Source organism: Equus asinus, chromosome 3, assembly GCF_041296235.1.
Source record: "Equus asinus isolate D_3611 breed Donkey chromosome 3, EquAss-T2T_v2, whole genome shotgun sequence".
In the NCBI taxonomy this organism is placed as follows: Eukaryota; Metazoa; Chordata; class Mammalia; order Perissodactyla; family Equidae; genus Equus; species Equus asinus.
This window is the reverse complement of record NC_091792.1, coordinates 82,824,325-82,846,876: the sequence shown is the minus strand read 5'-3', so window position 1 is coordinate 82,846,876 and position 22,552 is coordinate 82,824,325. Positions and strand designations below refer to the sequence as shown.

Below are 22,552 nucleotides of genomic sequence, written 5' to 3'. Positions count from 1 at the left end.
GAAAATTTTAAGTTTTATATGAGAATGCCTTAAGAACAGTAAAGAAAAGTGTATATGTTAATACTCGGTCTTTATTTCCTAAAATCACTTGCAGAGGTATGCAATGAAAATAACTTTCCATATAAAAATGATCTCTATTAATCTGTGCATTTAAACTAGCTAACACCTCATATAAAGAAACTGAAAAAAATTTGGTTGGCAGCCTGTTTATTTTGATAATATACTAGATTCAAAAGTCAAAGGTAGCTGCAAACAGATTTACTTCACAAACAGGGGTTAATTATTTTGAAGATAAGTGATCAGGCTTCTTCATTTATTAACAGAAGTGAACAAATGGTTTACTCGGCTTCAAAGGTACAATAACAGAAGTTCAGCAACTGCAGGTCTCCTTGGGCCCAGTGGGGCCCAGCTGGAGAGCAGACCCTGGTCTAAGGTTTCTTGGCTCAGTCTGCAAGGTCCTGAGACATCTGAGCAGTCGTTGTCAAAGCGAGGAGCCCTCCCTCTTCACGGGGAGCTCCTGGCTCCCCAAGAGAAGCGCCAACCTCACCACCCTCACCACCACCAGTTCCTCTTCAAGGGGTGAAAGGAACAGGTGGTACTTATCACACTAACAAATGTCTGAACCATTCAACTGAAAAGAATCACCCAATTTATGTGCCACTTCTTTAAACCTTTGGGCAACTGCCCGATGCACACAGAGCTGCCACACTACACAAGTCCAGGGAGCATCATGCACATCCCATGGAGTATGCAGTTCACAACCTGTGTCACTACATCCAGTGGTGGCCCTCAGGGATGGGGGGGTCACTGCCATAGATATTTCCCCACTAAAATCCACTTCCTGATCCAAGAATTTTTTCCTGAATCCCTAGATTCCAGCAGTCATCATGGATCTCAACTGATGGGTGCAGGCAGTTAATAATTTCCACATATTCTTAAACAGATAAAAAACATTTAGAATTTGGTTCAACTAAATGCCAATAAGATTTACACAAGAAACAAGAGGAATGGGGTTTCAACATCTCATACATTTTAGCCCTGAGAGTCCTCTCTCCATCTAGCACCTGGATGTCAGGCCTAATTACCACACAGACATATTACTCTTTTGATAGGAGAAGGAGCAAATACTTATTGCAAATAACAAGTTAATACACTTTTATAGATACACTACAAAAAAAATTGTTCTGAATGAATGTTCTAACTTGGCTTTCATCAGCTGCACAACTCTTAATTATAAATGCTTCTCTAAACCTCCTAAGCCAGCTTGGAGGCGATCTCAGTATCATTCTCCAACAGGCTGGTTAACTGATTGCTTGAAAGCAATTCATTCTACAGATGTCAATAAGCACGCCTTCTCCAGTGCAACTCAGCAGAGCCAGGTTGTTTCTGAAATGGAGTCTCCCACCCCTTCTTAGCTCTGGTCCACTGCACTGGCCTGGACTTTCCAACTCTGTCTCTTCTTTCAAGGCCAGATGTCTGAAAATCTCTGCATCTTGACCCTGACTGTGTCTGCTGGGCTGTCTAGGCTTCTAACACTCTGTGCTCTCCTCCCACTGCCAGCAATAATCCTGGATTCTGTTGCTCTGCACTCTTGAAATCAACCATCCAGATGCGTCAGTTTTATATCTCATCTAACCCAAGATACAACAATTGTTGGTAAAGATGGTTGGTCTCTCTAAGTTCCCTGGAGTCATACTGACAGTGGCACAGATACCACATGCCTGAGAAGCCCTCATCAGGTCTTAGAAGCTTGAGAAGCTCTGAGGAGCCACCCACCACCACCTTCCTAACCATAGTGTTTGTAGGTTAGACCCAGGTGATTATGTTCCAAACAGGGCACTTCTGAACACAATGAACTGGTTACATAGTCGACTTATACACAATACACCTGTGTCTGGCCGTGATTTGCTTTTACCCGACTCAGAGGGTAATAAATAAGGCTCTACTGTTTCATGGGAGCTGGCAGAAGACATGAGACTCCTGGGTCAGAAACAAAGGACTTTATTATTCACAGCAGACAGCAGGAGCATCATGCTTGTGTCAGTTCTCCTTGCCCCCAAAGTCCAATGGCAGTGGTGCTGAGGGGCCCAGAGGGAAGCTGCACATGCTGCTTGATGTCTGCATCACAGCTGAGGAAGCTGGGCCTGGGAAACCTGCTGCTTTACAATAAGCAGTAAGTGAGACTGTTCTTTGTTCCCGAGAGAGACATTACCTCATCCTTCAAGGTTGCTCACTGCTACACAACCCTAAGCAATGGCCCAGCTAAAGAGCGTTCTTAGCGCACCCAGCAAGACAGGTACAAGAGACCCATGGAGGAGCGTCTCCCAACGACCTGTGTATATTCCTAAACTTAGATGATTATTCTTAGGGGGTTCATGGTCCCGGAAAATCCTCCACATGAACGCCCCCTACACTCTTCAGGTCACAGATCACAAAAGCAGCAGCATATGCCCCTCACTGGAAAGGTATTTTGAAACACTGCATAATTTAATCGTTTAGTCCAATAGCACAGTCTGGGATCCCCCCAAGAAGACCCTTCCCTCGACACAGCGGCCCCACCCAGCCTCTGCTTCTCCTCCTCCTCTCTGTTTCACCTCCTCCACCTCTGAAAACTTATCTATGTTTAGAAATACACAAGAAGGCAAAATAAAAACGAAGGAAGAGAAGCCACTTAGAACAGCTCAGAAAATGAAAAACAGACAAAATTCCACTTGGCAAACGCTCACACTCTGAAAGACACTAACTTTGGGGAGGGAGGCAGATTCCTTTTACTTTAACATCCAGGATTTTGCAGACTTATATTTTTTACTTCCCATAGAGTGAAAAATTTTAAATGCCAGATTCCTTAAAGTTCAACAGCCCATAAAACACTGTTTGTTATAAAAACTTGTAAGTGTGTAAACATAAATTCAATTAGAAATTTGTAAATACCGTCAGAATTACCTATTAATAAATTAAAACAACTTCAGAAACATATCTACTTGTGCATAACAGATTTTTGCAGAGGGGCCCAGACAGATGTTAATTTTGTTCCTAAGCTGAGAAAATTACTTTAGATTCAACTAACTTATTTCAATTAATAATTATTGGATACCTGCTGTATTTTAGGTATTTTTCTAGGCATATTTCTATGTTATTTTATTGCAACTGTAATGTTCTGCATAAACTACCATTTAAAAAAAAAAAAACCAGGTAAGTGTGTGGCCTCAAAATGACCCTCTAGGCAAGACATGAGAAATGCTGGCATTTGCGATACAGAAACAGAGGGCTGATCAGGTCATGCCCTGCGGAGAGCTGCAGCTAAACATGAGAGGAAATGAGGGTCAGGAGAGAGGGAACAGAGCAGCTGCCCTGCCTGGAAAACTCTCTGACAGATCCAGCTGCCAAGGAAAGCATACAAATAAAATCTCTTCCAGAGTGGGCGAAGGACAAAAGGAAACGAAGCTTGGTGTGAGAGGAAAGTTCTATCACACAGAGTACACGTCCCTAACAAGGAAAGTTGAGGTTCCTGGACACGGCCAACACCTTCCCGGTGATAATGCACCTGTCCTGAGTAGTCACCTACTCCACACTGGATCACACGGCCAGCACTCACTGAGCGCTCACCCCTCCCAGGTACCATGCTCAGGCTCGTGGGTGCACCAGCTTACTGAATCCTTACAATTATCCTAGAAACAGGCACTACTGTCACCCACTTTTGGCCCAAAAGGAACAGTTCAGAGTGATGAAGGAACTGTTCAAGGTCACACAGCTTGGAAGAGTCAAGGCCAATATCTGACGCCAGTCGTCTCACTCTTACCCATCATCTTCAACGCTGCAATATTCTCTGCCTAGCGTGGGGGCAGGAAGGGGGAATAGTTAAATTACAGAAATAAAGAGTCAATATCCCCTTTTCTTTTTAATATCATCTTATACTATCTGGAGCTCATCAGTGCAAAACAAACAAGATAAATTCCATAGGTATCTGCACTCAGGAACAAAGAAAAAAACAAATAGGACATATGTGAATTCGTAGATTAAGTTCATCATCACAGAATCTTCCAACACCTAACAGCTTCTTTAAACGAAATATGAACAGTATTAGACAGGACAAAGAATTTCAAATAATACCTATGCCATCAAGCTTAATCTATTCAACATGCAACTTTATGTGCGAATTAATTGGAAGCCTTTGCGATTCTGCTAACTTAAAAGCCACATATGGAATCCATATGAAGCAGGAGTTTTTGAGTCTGCTCATTCCAAAGCACAAGAGTAATACATAATAAATAACCTTAATACTTACTCAACAAAAGCAAGGTTGATGTTAATCAAAATGACTGCGCCGAAACTGTTTAATAGAAACAAACGGAATCAAAGCGCTGGGACCTGGAGCTTGGGCAATGCAGCGTGCACGGCCCCCAGACAGCACAGGCCAACGCCGACTTCATCCGAGTTCGACGCACAAATGGTAAACACATGTCTTCTCCACCGTCCGCTGCAAGCGTAAACTCCTTCACGCCTTCCCGTCTGCCCGGCCACCATCCCCACACGGGAGGCCGGACGGGCCCAGCCCACTGCGAAGTCAACTCCCACAGCAGCGGCTGTGCCTGTTTTATAAACTGGGGGCTTTGCTTAGAACCTAGGGGGACTCCACTACTAAGAGGGGGAAAAGGTGGGGAAGGGAGGTAATAAGTTTTAAGGTCCCTTTCAATACACAAATCCTAAGATTATATAATCAGGGCTGCAAAAGACCACTAAAGGATAGTTCCGGTACTTGGACACTAAAAAGACCTACCAAAGAAGTGAATTAATATTTGCACAGCCATTCCTGTTCAAAATAATTTCCAACTTCTGTTCTTTCATCCACAGGTTAACCTTCTTAAAGAGCGAGAAAGAGACTTCGCTGCCCTAGAAGCACAGAGCCCTGTCTTCTCAATTTAGAATTCAAATCCCAGAGAGAAGAGAGTGGCGAAGGGGGAAATTCAACAGAAAGGACGCTTAAAATTTGAAAGCTGCATTTTGAAAGGTTCTTAGCAACAATTAATGATCCGTTGGTGCCTCCAGCTAAGATGCAGTAATTTCATAGTTCAAAGAGTTTATTTTCTAGTCTTCATCTAAGAACCAAAAATACAATAATAACCTCTGTTTTTCTGCTTATGTCTTAGATACTAAAGCTGATCTCTGGTTTTTATTTTTAACTTAAAAAAAGTTTCATTTAGTTTGCATATTTAAAGTATACCATGATAAGGAAATTTTAGTCTTTTATCACAAATGAAATTGTTTAGAGGTCATATGGCCATTTAGGTAGTTTATGTTTCTCCAAAGAAAGCATATACCTCCTCACACATGCAAAAAAATTCCAAGGATCAATATTTAATATGCATGAAGGATATATATTGATAACATATATTTTAAAAATCCAAGGATATATATCAATATTTAAATGGAAAATAAATGTATTTCACAAAATATAAAAAATTTTTCAATCCTCTTTTTGGTGACCCCAATCCATTCATTTCTAAAATATTGATTCTGCATCTTAAAAAAAGATGAGTAAAACACTATTTTCAATCTTTTATGCATTTGTTTCAAATCCTCACTGGAGAGCAACTTTAAAATTCTCAAAGCATTTAGTAATAATATTAGGGATTATTAAATCCTGCAGACTCAGGAAAAAAATTAAAATACCACATATAATTATTTCATCTAGCCATCTCTTCAATTTCTTTCAAAAGTCAACAGACGAAGCTAAAAGAACTGGGACCAAAAAAAGACTATTGTCTCTAGGATTTCAGTTATGGGATTAAAAAAAAAATACTAAGTAGCATTTCTCACATGAGCTGCCATGAGGGCAGCGGCTGCCCGTCCCCAGGTAAGCAGGCACCAATGATAAAAGAGTCGCTCAGAGAGCGCCCAGCTCCGCTTTTCTGTCTACCTAAAAACGTCATGTTGAAAAACATTTAAAGCTAAGAGCCTGGGTTTTTTTTACTTTTTGTTTTTCAGTTACTTAACGCTGTACCTCCTTCCATTTAAAAGCACAGGGCTTCTCAAATGCCTACAGCAGATTTATTGATTTTTTTTTTTCGGTTATGTGAAATTGATGTTTATTCACAAGGTATCTGTTCTGTATGTTGAAACACTTATTCTAAGTGTTATCCTGAGGAGGGAAATGCTGGGGAACTCAGAAGAAATCCTTAAGAGCCAACGATGGAAAAGCACATTTTTCCTTCACAAAGTTAAGTCGCTGAGGTTGCTGAGTTCAAATCCTTCTAAGTGATGATGACTGAAACTCTCAAATGGTTTTTTTATTTGTTTGTCTTGGGTGTTTGTTCACTGCTCTCAGAGCATTTGACCAGGAGTCTCCACTTTTAATACAACTAAGCCAAAAGAAAGTAGTATTGGGACCATGGTGAATTTCTTTTCCTTAAAAAAAGGTATATTAATGTTGCTGTATTATTTTTACAATAGAAAAGCATAAAGAAAAAGTGCCCTATTCTAAAAAAAATGCATCAAATAAATGGACTCCTTCCAAAATTGAACATAATCAATAGTACTTGAAGAGGAGACGGAGCAGAGGAAGAAACTCACTGAGACAGATTTCCTAAATATGAAGGTTGACGTCCTGTTGGCCCGAGATATGATTTTCCAAAGCATTTTCCTTTTTCTACCTAAGGGGCAACCAGTCCCTGGGCCTGGGGTCAGTAACGTTCCAGAAACGGGGGATGTCCCTCTGCTTTCTCCCCTGATAGGAAAGAAAACCGGAGTCAGCAAAAATTTAAACACATCTCCAACCATTTTACCTCTAGAGATTCACCCATCTCACTCAGAGATTCCAGCTTATAAATGCATGCCTCCCTGCAAATTACTTAAAAGCAGTGTTCCCCAAAGTGCGATTCTCTGGTGACCCGGGGTGCCAGTGGTGACAATTTAGAACACAGCATTAAATAACCTTGAACGAGAAAGTCATTGCCTTGTCAACTCTCTTTTAATCCTCTGGTCTAGTCAAGAAGAAAGGTTCTGTCTGATGCCAGGATGTCGAACCCTTTGTACACCTGTTAACCTCCACTGTCACAAAGGATGACACGCCTCTGACTCTGCCCTGCCAGCAGGGCACCAACAGCTACCTAGGAGTTAATAAGATACATTATTGTCATCGCATGCATTTGAATAGTGCTATTTCTCAAGTTTTCTTTTTCAATAAATGTATTGAAAGTTTAAAAATGGAGCCAATTTAAAAGAAAAGAAGTCTGAAATGGTCTAGATCCTTGCAACTCAAAATGAGATCAGTAGACCAGCAATTTCAGCCTCACCTGGGAGCTATGACAGGTGCCAGACCTTCGGTCCCCTCACACCTACTGAATCAGAATCTGCATCTTAAATAAGATCCCCTTGTGAACTGCATGCACGTTAAAATCTGAGAAACTCTGGGGTGGCACAGGAGTTTGTCCAAAACCACGCGGGCAGTTTGCAAATGACTGATCTCTCGGAAATGGGCTAGAGGAGGTCAGGAGGACAAGGAGGCAACTTCAGTGCTCTCCCAATGGGGACTCAGAGACCATCAATGGAGAGTGAGATCAGTGAGTGGATGTAAACCAGCAGTGCTGGCGGTGTTGTGGGTAAGCTAAAATTATTTTCCATACACTCCTGTGATATCTTGTCATGCTACGTGGATCATTCTTTTTCACCAATGAATACTATAGTAAAAATTCTGCTTAACCCTCCCCTTCCTCCCTTCTCTTCCCGCTTCAAGGGCTGGGGTTTTCTGCACACCTTCTGCATGGAATGAAGGACAAGGCTCCTTGCACCTACTACGTTAGCATGCTCTGGCCTTTTCTCAGAGTTGAGCCCAGTTAAAGGGAAGTTTATGCTTGGAAATAGGACAGCCTGGGTCTTCTGTGTCAGCTGACAGTACTGGAGGCAAAGAGCACAGCTCTCAGTGCATTAATGCCCCAGAGGAGACGCCAGGCGGCCACTCATTCACCACGATGGGAGGCTCCTTCAGTCAAGGACCGAGGTGGCTCAGGCCAAATCCTAGCTCTGCACCACTGGGAAGGACACACAAGGGGAAAACCCAAGCCATCTGTATCACTGACTTGACATTCACCTTCACAACCTAAAGAATTTGTCTGAAATACACAGAGGAAAACAACCACCAAAATATGCAGGACTTACAACACTGTAGAAGCTTAAAATATATAGTTACAGCCATCCAGATATTTCCAGAATATCCAGACTTAACGGATGTTGATAAAACGTTTCTGTTTCCCCTGGTGTTAGGCCTAACACCAGAGCTCAGCATCAGAAACTCAACTTCCCTGTACAAAACACTAATATGAGACAGTTCGGTTTGGCAAAGAAAATGAAGAATGATTCTAACGGAGTAAAGAAAAATGGGAAAATTAACAACAAACAATAGACACGAATTCATGGTCTGGTATCCATGATAAGAATTACATGCCATTCATTACAATGAAAAGAACACTGTGAACATTTGTTAGATCTTTTTTTCCCTTCAGTTATTTTGAGAATGTACTTATGTAGGCAGAACATTACAGAGAACAAAAATATATGTTACAATGTAAGATTATTTTAATGGTTCTGAAAGAAGTTAAGAAAAACAAAATAAATTATGGGTGTTGAGGAAAATAGAATAATAATTGCTAATACCTATTGAGTATCCCAAGCAGTTTTTACATATTAACTCCTCTAATCCTCATGACTCTGAGAGGATGTTAGGTCTTGACACTATTATTAATGACGTCCATTAATACTACTAAGAATGCCATTTTGCAGATGAAGAGGAGACTTCACCGCAAGGTGAGTAAGTAACCTGTCTAAGGTCACAGCCTGGGAAGGGAGCTGGGTAAGAATCCAGACAGCCTTGAAGCCCAACCTCCTTAGTGCCAGACTCTTCTGCCGGCCAACCCGGCGCGCTAGAATGCCCACGTCAGGATGGACCCTCTATCTCTCTAATCCTGTACCCTACAAAGAATCTTTCCAAAAGGTCAATGGCTGTGGAGTCTTCATCAGTTAGGGGGCTGCGCCATACTGATATGACTATACCTTAAAACACGAAAACTAAGTTTTGGCACTAAATGCTTCACCAGTGATTAGAACCACTTACTTGGCAGAATTGTTTTTAGGCTGCTTCGGGGGAAATATTAACAGTTGGGGGAAATTTTTGTTGGAAGCAAAACATTATACTCGGAGAAATGCTTAAGTCAAGTATTCCTCTTTTATTAGGACTACTTAATTAAGTACAAAGCATTAAAATAGCTGGCCTGAATATTTATTAGAGTACCAGCTGTTCCCTCCAGATTTTTAGAAATTCCAGCCTTAGTGCCAAGGATAATTTAGAAAAAAAATTCAACAAGTAGAAAGAGCTCTATGTCTTGTAATACTTATCTAAGTAGTAAATAGCGGCTGGAAGAGGTATAGAACATCACCATGCCTGTTCAATGAGGGGAGCCAAAATGCTTTGCCATCTAATTCCAAAGACTACTTTTTTTTTTTAAGATTGGCACCTGCGCTAACATTTGTTGCCAATCTTTTTTTTTTTCCTTCTTTTCCCCAAAGCCCCCGGTACACAGTCGTATATTCTAGTTGTGAGCACCTCTGGTTGTACTATGTGGCACGCCACCTCAACATGACCTGATGAGCGGTACCATGTCCGCGCCCAGGACCCGAACCAGCGAAACCCTGGGCCACTGAAGCAGAGGGTACAAACTTAACCACTCGGCCATGGGGCCAGCCCCCCAAATACTACTTTGTTATTGAGGTTGGTGACTACGGTACTTAAAAATTAAACCTTGCATTTCATAATTAATGATCCTTTACATACATGCAGGTGACATCACAATGCTAACCACAGGGTTCATACACCATTCTGGGTTGGTTGGTTTGTCAGGAGTGGTGGTCACTATGCCCCAGTAAAATATTTCAGAGAAATAATTTAGATTTTTATTCAAAATTTTATTTCTTTCAAAAGATTTCCATTTTAGGAGCATAGCCATAATCAAATACCTAAATTATTTTTGATGGGGGTAGGGGAAAGAAAGAAGTCAAGAAAATAATGGGAAAAAAAAAAGTACCCACAACATGACTAACAAAAATGTACAACTGAAATCTCACAAGGTTGTAATCTATCATAACATTAATAAAAAATATATATATATTAAAAAAAAGAAAATAATGGGAAAATTCATTATGCATAGTCTGACCTTTCTATGTTGAAATTTTTCTTTCTAAAGAAAACTGACACGTCAGGGTTGGGTCTCTATGTTTGCTTTATTGTCAGCTCTTTGTGCTGGTGCCGCAAATTTGGATATGAGAGAAGCAATGTCCCTGTCATAGCATTACAGCAGAGAGAATACAAGAAACTGCCCGGGTGATGTGGAAGACAGCCCCCCGCCCCACAAGCGAGGGTACCCAGCGCACCAGAGGAAGCCCGCAAACAGCGGTTGAGAGGAAGAGCGCCTTGGACCGGGAGGCTGACTTCTGAAGGCCGGATGCTGTGCTGTCCAGCGTGAGTGGCTAGACCCAGTCCACTGCACTGATGTGTACAGGACAGCAAGGGCAAAGGAAGAGAATGCCTGATTCTTCGTTACTCCTGTTGAGCAAATGACCAGCTTCTAGCCATACACGAAGCTAATTTTTAGCACTCTAATTACAACACAAGAAGTTCTGTTTAGCAGAGATTTTCTCATTTTGTTTTTAGGGCTTTCAGCTTTAAAAATAAACTGGCATTTTTGGATTAATAAAAAATTCCATAAGGGATAAAATAGGCCACATTTTTTTTTTTTCTCATAAGCCAAGAACACTAGCATCACGTGCTGGTGAAATCAGCACCCTCTGGTCCCAGCTCTTGACCACCCCCTCCCAGGTCCCCCCATGTCCCCTCCATTGAGCAAGGGGGAGAGATGCCACATCTTCCAGAGAAAAAACAAGCCACAGCGTCTCAGCCTCAGCTGGGTATCAGAAGCACCTGCAGGGACTTTAAAAAACAAAACACTAATACCAGGGCCCCACCTGGACCTACTGAGTCAGAGCCCCTGGTGGGAAGACTGAAATGTGCTAACGGCTTACTAATTATGCTGCTACATCCATAAAGGGGTGAATATCAACTAATCCTACAGAAGTCACCCTGGTTAGTGAGACGCACTTCCTACACATGAAGAGATTCATACAGAGGAGAAAAACCTGTACAAGGAGTCATTTTTTTTAGGACATGCCTTGACCACCAAGATTCAGAAACATCTCAAGGCTGGAATGGTGGTGTTCAATTGTTTGTTTAAGCAACAGACCCCTTTTTTCAAGGAAAATCCTTCAATCCTTCATGGTACCCCAAAATATCAAACCTAAAGGCTGAGCTTCTCTGAGGGAAAGGGAGGTCTCAGACAAGCCCACTCAGGCCCGGGTGCTCCTGAAGGGAGCCTAGGGCTGCCGGCAGCACAGCTGCAAAACCACGGGGCCAGAATGGATAAGTACACAGTACTAACTCTAAATTAAATAGTTAACTGGGGGTTAGGGCTTCTGATTAGCACTTAGCCCAGGAAGATGGGTTTGACAGAAGTTCACTTGAAAAAGAGGTGAAGGTTTCAAGTCACTGGAAATTCAGCGTGAGCCAACAATGATCTCTGGCTGCCAGGAAGAGCCTGTGCAGTCTACCTGGGTTAATAACTAATATTTGTATTGAGAGATTTACCTTTTACAAAGCACTTTCACACGCAGGGTCTCATTTAATACTACTGCATAACAACTCCACAGCTATGGGAATTATTTCCCCGTATTTTAGATGAGCACCTCAGGAAATAATTGGTGAGAGTAACTCAAGGTGAATCCAGGCCGTAGCAGAGGCTTCTGCCTGCACGTCCAGCGTGGCTGAGGGACATAGTGGGGAGTTCGAGAGTAGCGGTCCACCGCTCTCTGGATGGCTGGAACCGCCTGTGAAAATGTGTTCCATTCTGGTTGCCACATTAACACAGGTGTGTCCAAAGGGGGCCACAGGCAGAGTCCCACGACCAGGGCAAAGAGTAATCTGGAAATAGTATACGATGAACACATGGAGGAAGTAGGAGCTTTTAAAGATGGAAAACAAAAGATTTAGGAATGACATAATGGCTATTTTTAAATAATGAAGGGCTATGGAGAAGGGAGATGAGTCTTATTTTGCATCACTCAGGAGTAACCTAGGCCCCTCCCTTCTTCCTGAAAAATGGAGTCCTGAAGCCACCAGAGGGGACCAAGCAAGCCTCTGTGCAGGCGCAGGTATGGGAGGATACTGTGAAGCCCAGAGCAGGGCATCAGAGCCTGATCAGATGAGAAGGGTATCCACTAGGTGTGGGGCTGTGGTACAGCATGTTGGACCACCAGCAGGTAAGGAGGGCAGCCACGTGAGGGGCAGGGGCCGCCGTGGAAGACTGGCTACAGACAGGGAGATTTATCAAATAAGTAAATTGTTAAGACTAATGGGAGCCAGGAATCTTGCTGTCAAAGAAGGTAGTTACACATAAGGAAAAGGGAAAAACCTAGACTAAACCCTGTGGTATCAGACAGGGATTTGTGGTTTCACTGCGAACTCGTGGTTTTCAAAATATACAGACAGATATAGAAATACAATGTAAATGTGCATATGTGTGCATATATGTATATACATACACATATTTCATAGTCTGTCCACTGAGAAGACAGGGGTGGTGACACCCTCACAGCAATGAGTACACACAGTGACCAGATCTGGGCTTCTAAATACCATTCTCCACTCAAAGGAACCAGGGCTCCTTGGAGAAACGGCTGATACAGAAGATGAGACTGGTAAATTACAAGATGAGCTTGGAACAACTTGTCCTGCCAGAAAGTGAGGAAGTGCTCAAAGAGTGATGGGTGTTAGAAGAGCACAGGAGGCAGCCTGGAAAGACAGCCACTGACTGGCCAAAGCTGGGACCAATCGGAACACCAAAGTCAGTAATGAGAGTAACAGTTTAATTAAAACACGCTGAAAAAAAAAGAGACCATAGGTTCTTACTGATGTAAATTTGTTAATAGATTGAAAATTTGATGAAGAGGGGCTGTTTACATAGTTTCAAAGTAACTTGCCACAAAATATGAATAAGTTACAAAAGTGAAAAGAATAACTTTGTGGTGGAGAAGCTTGGCAGACAACACTTTAACCCAGTGACCATCACCAGTAGCGGGGCAGACAGCAATCAGAGCCACCTGACAGGATGCAATGAGAAGAACACAGTGCCATTTCTGCAATTTTCCTGCCAAAGATGCACAGGCTGAATCTGAGAACGAGGAAATGGCAGACAAACACAAATTGAAGGACATTCTACAAAATAACTGGTTTACAACCTTCAAAAGCGTCAACATCCTAACAGAGAAGGACTGAGAGAGACTAAAAAGATGGAAGTAAATGTAATGCGGAGTTCTGAACTGAATCCTTTCGCTTGAAAGACATGATTGGAACAACTGGGAAACTTGAATGAGGCCTAAGATTTAGACGGTGGTAATGCATCGGTGGTAATTTCCTGGCTTTGGTGGCTGTTCTGTGGTATCTAGGAGAATATCCTACTTTACAGGAAATATACACTGAAGTGTTGACATCATAGCCATCATGATGGCAACTTTTTCTCAAATGATTCAGGATAAAAACAAATTGTACCACTTACAACTTTTCTGGAGGTTTGAGATTGCTGCAAAATAAAAATTAAAAATCAACAACAATAAATTAGGAGGATGGAAGTTAAGGGAAGTAGATTTGCTCTAGTTTGAGGATAGATGAAACTCTCTGACGATTAAAGTGATACAAAAACAGATCCATCCTTAGGAGGGTAGGCAGGACGTTACAGAGAAGATGCCTCACGGACTAGGAAGTTAGCGGAGATGACGCCTACATACTTTCCAATGATTTAATAATCTGTTCATTCAACAAACATTTATTAAACACCTACTGCGTTTCAGACAGTGTGCTAGACACTGAGCTTATGAAAATGACTGAGAGACAGCCCCTGCGGTTGAGGCCCTTACCGTCCAGTGAAGTTGATGATTTGGAAGTCTGAAGTCAGAATTTTAAGACAGTCATCAGCATTACATATAGAAAGAAGCAAGTGACTCAAGAACATTGTCTTTAACACTCCAACTTTCATTTATGAATTTTCAATCAACTACACAATAGTTTATTATTCTATCATATTCTTTAGCAACATTTCATCCTAACTTTTTTGTGCTTGTGGGTGGTGTTAATTGAGGCATATGCAAAAACTTTATCACTTTTCAATTATGAACAGATGTAAGTGACTTACTTGATGTTTTATTTTAGAATAATAAGCATCTTCTAAAATAAGTTCCAAATGAGAAGCTAGGCCTATAGTTTGTGGAAGAGATTTAATATTCCAAAAGTAAACCTTGACATATTCTTCAACACCTCAAAAGTCACTCCACATCTCTGGACTCCAATTTCTTCATCTGTCACAAAGATGTCGTTAACACGCTTGTAAGATGCTTTGAAATGCTTAGAAGAAAGACATCGTAATTATAAAGCTATGTTAAAATACAGTTTGCTTTCACCTTTTGCCAGGGACTAACTATCACTGTGGACATATTAAGACAGAGAGATCCATCTAAAAGAGCTCACCTTGGCAATTTTTTTGGTGGGTGGAACATTATTTGGTTTTCCAACTTTCCCCCTTGGTTTCATTTCGCTCTTCCAGGCACGTCCTCAAGGGAGCATGCTTCAGAGCCTTCTCACCAACCCAAGAAGGAGTGGCCAGACCAAGCAAGTCAGTGTTCAGTTGCTTTCCCCACTGAGGTCTGTACACCTTTCTTATACTTTTCCTATACAACACTTTCATAACCATATTTAGCTTTCTTCCTACCATCTCCCTGTAATTCAAAAGGCAATTTAAACTCCCATATGGTTGCCATCGAAGCTAACAGATGTCTAGCAAATTAAAACAAAAATTATGACTTATAAACCGCTGATGTATCATCATTCCAGAATATCCTACAACTTATAGTGAATCATAAGATGAGGCTTCCTAGTTGATGCCCCCCAAGGTTCCTTAAATCTCTCTCCTCTCTGAATTTAAGCCCTGTGGAAATAAATTAGATGCAACGTTCTGCCATCAACCCTGGATAAACCTCCACTTAAAGACACATGTAATATTTGAAAGCACACCAAAGAAAAATTTGGCCTCAAGTATCCAAGGCTTTCTGATCCTTGTACAGCAAAGAGAAGAGAAAAACGACGTGCTTCTCCCAAGTCATTCAAGGCTTCCACTGATCCATGGGGCTTTTTTTTAATAAGTGATGATTAAATCTACTGAATCCATTCTCCTGATCTCCTTGACAAATCTTAAGGGTATCATCATTACCTCGTAGTAATGATACCAACGTACCAGGCTAAGGTATTCTAGAAGGTCTAAAGCCCAGGATGGAACTAGTAAGAAATCTGTAGACAATGACACTAATCATATTCACCATTTGTTAAATAGTGAGGCATTGTGCTGGGTAATACATTATCTCATTGAATCCTTGAATCTACAACTCCATTAGATAACCTTATCTTTCCATTAGAAACAAGATATCAAGGCTTGGTGCAGCAGACTCTATTTTCCAAAGATGGCCACAACTCACACGACCTTGACACTTGTCCATCCAAAAACGGAATCTCTTCCTTCACCCCTTTGAAACTGAGCAGGCTCCATGCATGCTTTAACCAGTGGAATAGATGACAGTGACACTGACCAGCTCTCGGTGTAGCCTTAACTGGCTTCTTCTTCCCATCTCAGAGACAGGAAGAAGCCACATGTAGGTGCTCCAAGACAACAACCCTGGCTGAGCTCTCAGCAAGCGTCAACTGCCACTCATGTGAGTGCATCATCTTCGGCATCCCACCCCAATGAGCCTTGAGATAACTCTAGCCCCAGCCACGCGTCACTGCAACTGCATGAGAGGTCCCAAGTGCAAATTGCCCAGATGAGCCTGGTCAAATTACAGAACTGTGAGATACAATAATAAAATTGTGTTTTAAACCACTAAGTTTTGGGGTTGCTATGTAGCAATAGATAACCAGAATAATGAGGTCAATTTACTTGCCCAGGAACAGTTAAGTATTAGAGTCAGAATACAAAAGGGTCCAGAGGAAAACATCTATTAATCGTGGGTGATGGAATGTGGGGGTTCAGTACCCAAAAGAAGCAACTTTAAAACAAAACTCTCTTTCTCTTCCCTCCTCCACGCCAAAGCAGCCTCAGGGTTTTCCAAGAAACGTCCTAGTATGGTGACACCCTCAATAAAATCAATTCCCTTTTGGCTTGAGCTCTTCCAATATAAAATAGGAAAAATGAGGTTTCCCTACCACTCTGTGATAACTAATGAGAAAGGAATCTGTACACGATGTTGACTGTTACTCAGAATATCATTATAACTGTTATATAAAAGGATTCAGATTTTACACACGAAGCTGTAACTCTAATAATAAAGATATATTTAATGACTCATAGGATTACATTCGAGAGTCACAGTGGGGACAGGGTAGAATGCATACTATATCAACAAGTGAAGAAGCCAAGAAATTAGGGAAAGATTTTTTTTTTTTAACAAAAGGATCTTTGAGGAAGAAATGAAGTAATAAAATTGATCTTCAGACAAGTCTCAGTAAGAGAAAAAGTCTGTAATTTAACAAGTATCCCAATATACGCTATTTTCATTATACATTAGTGCCCATCTCTTGTATTTTTCTTCTGCAGCATAGCGGAACTTGACAGACTCATTCTTTTTCAGAACTAAAACGAACTCATCTAAGTCCTGCATTCTAACAGCTGAGAAACAGAGGCCCGGGGCAGTGACCCAAGCAGCAAGTAGTCAAGCTACTCCTTAGGAAGAGAACCAAACTCTCAGTGCTGCTGCTACCACATTTTCAGTTTTATTTATCAGAAGTTTACCTCCAAATGTCTTCAATGTATTTCAAATGTGTTCTAGCATTTATCTCACAGCGTGAAAATGAAAGATTAGGAAGCCGTGCTCTCAGTTGTCAACCTCTTCTTCATAACTGGCTAGGAGTAGCAGCGAGTCTGCTCCCGCTGGCAGTCACGGCAGACAGCAGAGGTGTGCAACTTCACGGAGGCAGGCTGCCAAGTCACTGACCCTAGTTCTTCAGTCACTAACATCTTAGAATTACTTGGTCAAATATCATGGCTGCCTTCCTGCTGATCACCTCTAGAGACCATGGTACTGACAAACTGGGAGATTTAAACATGAGGTAATTTTGAGGCAGATGGCAGGATGAAAGGTATGAGGGGGTATCTGAGCGGAAGGCTTGAGGCGTGGAAAGGAGGGACAGAGTGTATAGAAAACAGAGTGAGAGAAGGGTCCTTCTGACAAAGGCACCCATGTACGATTCTGCTTGGGGCAGCTGGTTTAGTTCCACAGCCCACATCTGCCTTCAGGCTTCCCATAAAATGCCCTGCAGAGATGAAGTCCTTCCCATCAGACAAGATGTGGCTCTATTCTGGAACTCTCTACGCAAGAACTTTGCAAATCTTTGAAGGATTGCACCATTCCAGAGGTTTTGCTACAACCTAATCCACAAAAAATACTAAATTTACCTCTGTATGTTCTACGAAACTACACCAAACTGTCAGGGAAACAGGCCCAAATCCCTTTATTTCTTTTCCGCCTCCTGCTATGAAACCGCAGAGAAAGCCCCCGGGTGCTTTTGGTTGCTTGGCAGCTGAAATGTGCAGCTTTTGGAAGGTTCCAGTAGAACCCAGAGACCTGGACTCACCACCCCAACAAGGTCCAGTCCCAAGGTGGTCATCCTTGACTCTCGAAGTCACCAAGTTTCGAGTTCAGATCAAATCAAAACACCTCGCTCAGGTATGTGAGTACCCACCGCTTTTGAACACGTCCAGCAGGGCTGAAGAAAGAGACACGGAAGGAACACAACTGCTTCTTCCTATATTTGTAGCCGTGTTTAATTGCCGGCGCGGGGGGGCGGGGGGCAGGTGACCGCCAACAGGAATTGTGTACAATCACTGGCAAAATACTGCCTGTGAATGGATATGATATTTATTCATGTGACCCCTCATTATCTTTATCAGCCCTGAGGACAGATGACAAGCAGACACAGAAAGTGGTCTCCCCGGGCTGGCTCCGTGGCCGAGCGGTTAAGTTCCAGTGCTCTGCTTCTGGGGCCCAGGGTTTCACCGCTTAGGGTCCTGGGCACAGACATGGCACCGCTCATCAGGCCATGTTGAAGCAGCATCCCACATGCCACAACTAGAAGGACCCACAACTAAAAATATACAACTGTGTACTGGGGGGCTTTGGGGAGAAAAAGGAAAAATAAAATCTTTAAAAAAAAAAAAAGGAAAGTGGTTCCAATCCCTTCCATTTCCTTTTGCAAAATACTCCTATAGAAAACAGAAAATAAAAATGAAATCGCCTGCTGGTACATGTGCAGTAGAAGAAAAAGAATATAAAGAGCTGTATTGACGACTATTCTCATAGATGTATATGTTTGCAGCAAATAGCCAAAATTAAAGGAAAATCAAAATAAATACACCCTGTGTTCAGACTGCTGCGGATTATTATTGATCCCACCGTTGGATTATTACCTCACACTGAACCTACACTGAACAGGAACTTGGAGTACCTCTCCTGACAGCCACCATCTTTACTTTCCATGGTTGGGGGGGGGGGGGGGGGGAGTGCCCAGTAAGGAAGAGGATGGGACGGGATTGGGAGGAAAAAGGACACGGTCTTTGGACCAACGTTTTCCCCTGTCCTAGTGAACTCTTTGTCTGGTTGCTGAACACGTTTGTGAGATCAAGGAAAAGAATCGAAACAAAAGAAGATGCGTCCCAGCCTAATTACGATAGGCGTCCAGCACATTGCGGTGCCAGCTGAGCGTGGTTTCAATCTTGTGTTCAAGCATCTGCTCTCTCGGTACCCCCAATAAAACGTGTCTCGCACGCCCTCCCCCCTGCATATCTCCAAGGGTTCCCCCAAACAGCCTGCTCTCTGTCACTCCCTAGAAAAGAAGGACGTGAGGCACGAACACACTGAAACATATGTTGCCAGTGACTTGTAATTATCCTGACAATAATACACATATAGAAACAAATCCTCCACCCCACAAGCCCACTGACCAGTCCATTATGCAAAAGAAGCGCTTTCCAGCAGAAACGGAAGAGCTTGCAGGAAGCGTTATTTACGTGCCCATTACAGAACCATATACCACTGCATCTGCATCCTACACAAAGCCCGAGATGGTGCAAGAAGATACACGCTGAGCACGGCAGAGACCAGCCGCGGCAACACGGAGCCAAGCCCTCGTCCAATCAGATCGTGGTTAGAAGGTGGACCTCAGGGTCGGCTCTGCCCGATTAGCCTTCCCGATTATGACACCACGCTCTGCCCAACATCCATACCCCACCGGGAGCAAACCTAATTCGCGTGGTTGCTTATTTCTCAAACTGCCGAGCCCTTTCTTTCATCCGTATCCCTGCTATTCGTCCCTTAAAAAGCCACCCCAAGGCCTAGGTGCCCCCTTTCCGGCTCGGTTTTTCTTTTTACCTTTTCCCATTCCTAGAAAGGATTGAATGTTTCTCTTTCCAACGCGCAAGATGGAAAAGCGGAAGGCAAATGCTTCTTCTTGCTCCGGCAGGAGCCGGAGGGGCTGCGAAAAGTAAAGGCAGCGAGCAACGTGGGGGGAATCGTCCCGAATCGATCGGCCACAATAGTTGAAATCCCAGAAGCGCTCCAACTTACCCAAAATATGACATTGAAGCCAAATATGAAATATTTGATGCAACAACTGACTTCAGGACCCTTGTAGTGCTTCCCGGACATCCTCTGGGTTCATGAAGACACTTGCCCCGGCAGCCCGAGTTTGGAGCCCGGGAGCACCGTTGCTCGGAGCAGCCCGGCGCGGAGCGGGGGCTCGGGGGCGCCGCAGCGCGGCGGCCCGGGCTGAGCCGCGCGGGGACCGGCCGGCGGAGAGCGGCTCCCGCGCCTCCAGCCCTTTGCGCGCCGAGGCCGCCGGAGCCGGGTGGCCGCGAGCGGGCGAGGCAGCCGCGCGCTGGGAGCCCGGAGCCTCGCCGCAGCTGACCCCGAGCACAAGGCGAGAGCCCGCGTCCGTCCGCCAGGCGATCTGTCCGTCGGCCCGTCTCCGAGCTTTGGGCAAGCGCGGCGGCGGCAGATACTGGCGGACTCGCTCCTCACCCACCCGCCCGCTCGCCTGCTGGCGCGCGTCCTCCCACCCCTAGCTCCGCCCGCCGCTCGCTCCGCCCGCTCTGCTGGCGGCTCCTCTGCCCGCTCCGCCCGCAGCTCCGCCCGCCGCCCGCCGCCCGAGCCCCGGCGAGGGGCGCGCGCGCACGGGCTCGGGAGCTCCCGGGCGACCGGGCCACCACGTAGCTGCGGCGCCTCCTCCCTCCGCCGCTCTCCCGCTCCCTTTCGCCCCGCCCCGACCCAGAGCGCCGCCGACCCCCGAGCGCTGCGGCGGGGTAGGTCGGAGGACCGCCGGCGGAAGGGAGGAGGGGCGCCCTGGGGGCACGCCGACTGGGAGCAGCCTGGCGGAGGCACGGGGATCGATGAGCCCTGGTCCCTCTCAGCCGCCGGCAAGGAAAAGAGAGGCGGGAAATAGGGGCAGCGAATCAGAGGATTGCAAAGGATAGTCTCCCGAATCCCACTGTGCCTCCAACCCAACCTCCCCACCTGCCGGAGAAATGAGCTTCATCCTAGAACGTGGACGAGGAAGGAGAGATGGCCCAAAGGAGTCCTGACCGGGATCAGATCCTCGCCCTGGCGTCTGCTGCAGCAACGCAAACCCGGACGGCACATGCGCCCGACCACGAGAGGGAATAGGCCAAAGGAGCTTGCCTGGTTCCTAACTCCAAGAAGGAATCCAGGAATCCGAATTGGGCTTACAGAGCGTGAACCACGGAGCTTTAGACCTCCGGGGAAGGACAGAGCGCGAGGCTGGAAGTCGTTTCAGAGCCCTACCTGAGAAGACGTGCCCGTCAGTTGCGGCTCCGCCCTCCTCCTGGAGCTCTTCCGTAGGTGCTGGCAAGCAGCTATCAGTATTTCGTGGAAGGAGAATGAAGAACCGCTCGGAACTGTGTGGAAACGTCTATGGGAATTTTTTTAAAGCTTCTAAAAGCTAGAAAGAGAGATGAGATCAAGAAAATTTTCCAGCACCATCCCTGTAACCTTGTACTGGGCACAGAAATCTGCCTGTGTCCTAAACTCCCAGCTGATACTTGAGCAGGCTGAAGTTGGAGAACCTTTGGCATAGGGTTCCCCTGCGGAACCACCTCTCACTTTGCTCAAAAACTGACTAGCTAGTTGACAACCTACAGTCCAGCTTTGGAGGGGCAAAGAAGTTACTTTTCCTTGCACTAAACCACACTTTGAGCTAGGCTTGGCCTTGAGAGAGATTGAGGTCACAGGTAGGAGCCAGAGTACCCACAAAGAGGGGAGAACCAGGAGATCTTACCCATTCCATACCACAGAACTACGACACGGCCTAGCGATGGCTTCAGCCTTTTGAACTAAATGACCCTCTCTCCCTCAAAAGTGTCCTCCACCTACCCCAAACCACATCCCTATTACCGCCGGAATGGTAGACTTCCAAGGGAGGTCAGCTGGGTGATCCCCTATTCACAGGAAGGCACTGAAAAGCTTTCCCGGGGCCTGTTCCTGCTACATTGTAATTCTCTCTATATATAAATAGAACAGTTGCTGCAGGTTCCTGGATAAGTGAAACGAGGTCTGTCTTAAGCTGATGTGACTCAGTTCAGAAAAGGACCAGCAATTAAATCCAATTGATGACTATGATCCCTAAGCAAGATCTGTCTTTGAAATAAAAATCAACAGAGAAGTGAACGTTTAGATAACTCATTGGTAATTTGAGGACTGGGGGGGACTAGTTGAATTCTCATTTCATGAGTCAAAAGTAGGTTCTAGGAGGATTTATGAGTTAAATATAAAGCAAACCAGAAGAAAATAGAATATTTGTTAAACCTCTGGCTAGAAGTATTTCTCAACTCTGAAGCAATAGAAGGAAATGAGCAATGGATATGACTGGGTAATATCTTAAAACTCACTTCTATGTGTCAAACATTGTTTTAAAAGGCAACCTAAACCAGAAGATATATATATATATATATTGACAGCAAACGTGAAAAGTCTGTCTATATTATAAGTAGGGCTCATACAGCTAAAGTAAAATATAGACTCTCGATAGAAAATAAACAGAAAACAAACCAGCCACATATAAAGAAATCAAATAGTAATAAATATATGGTGAAAATTAACCTTACTAGCAGACATTACTACTAATGTAAGAAATATACTTAAAAACAAATTAATGATAAAGATAGATAGATAATGAGCACTGGTTTGCTCCTACATTGCCAGTGTCATGAAATGATACCGTCCACTTGGAAAGCATTTTGGCTGTATGTCACAGGTCAGCATGCTCCTGCATTTTAACTCAGCAGTCCCACTTCTGGGAATCTAGCCAAAGAAATACTCCAAAATATCGGAAAAGTTATACACCGCA

The 22,552-nt window shown here is 43.9% G+C and overlaps 1 protein-coding gene across 2 annotated transcripts in view; it reads right to left on the bottom strand.

The window, feature by feature from the left end:
* Nucleotides 1-20,247, bottom strand: part of TSPAN5 (tetraspanin 5) — a 152,813-nt gene extending 132,566 nt beyond the window's left edge. The window contains exon 1 of one of the 2 annotated variants that reach the window (XM_014865081.3): nucleotides 19,759-20,247. In XM_014865081.3, the coding sequence (XP_014720567.1) occupies nucleotides 19,759-19,839 (81 nt within the window). In that variant the 5' untranslated portion in view covers nucleotides 19,840-20,247. The remainder of the gene's footprint in view (nucleotides 1-19,758) is intronic. The other variant, XM_044766360.2, reaches the window with a different exon arrangement.
* Nucleotides 20,248-22,552: the final 2,305 nt, after the last annotated feature.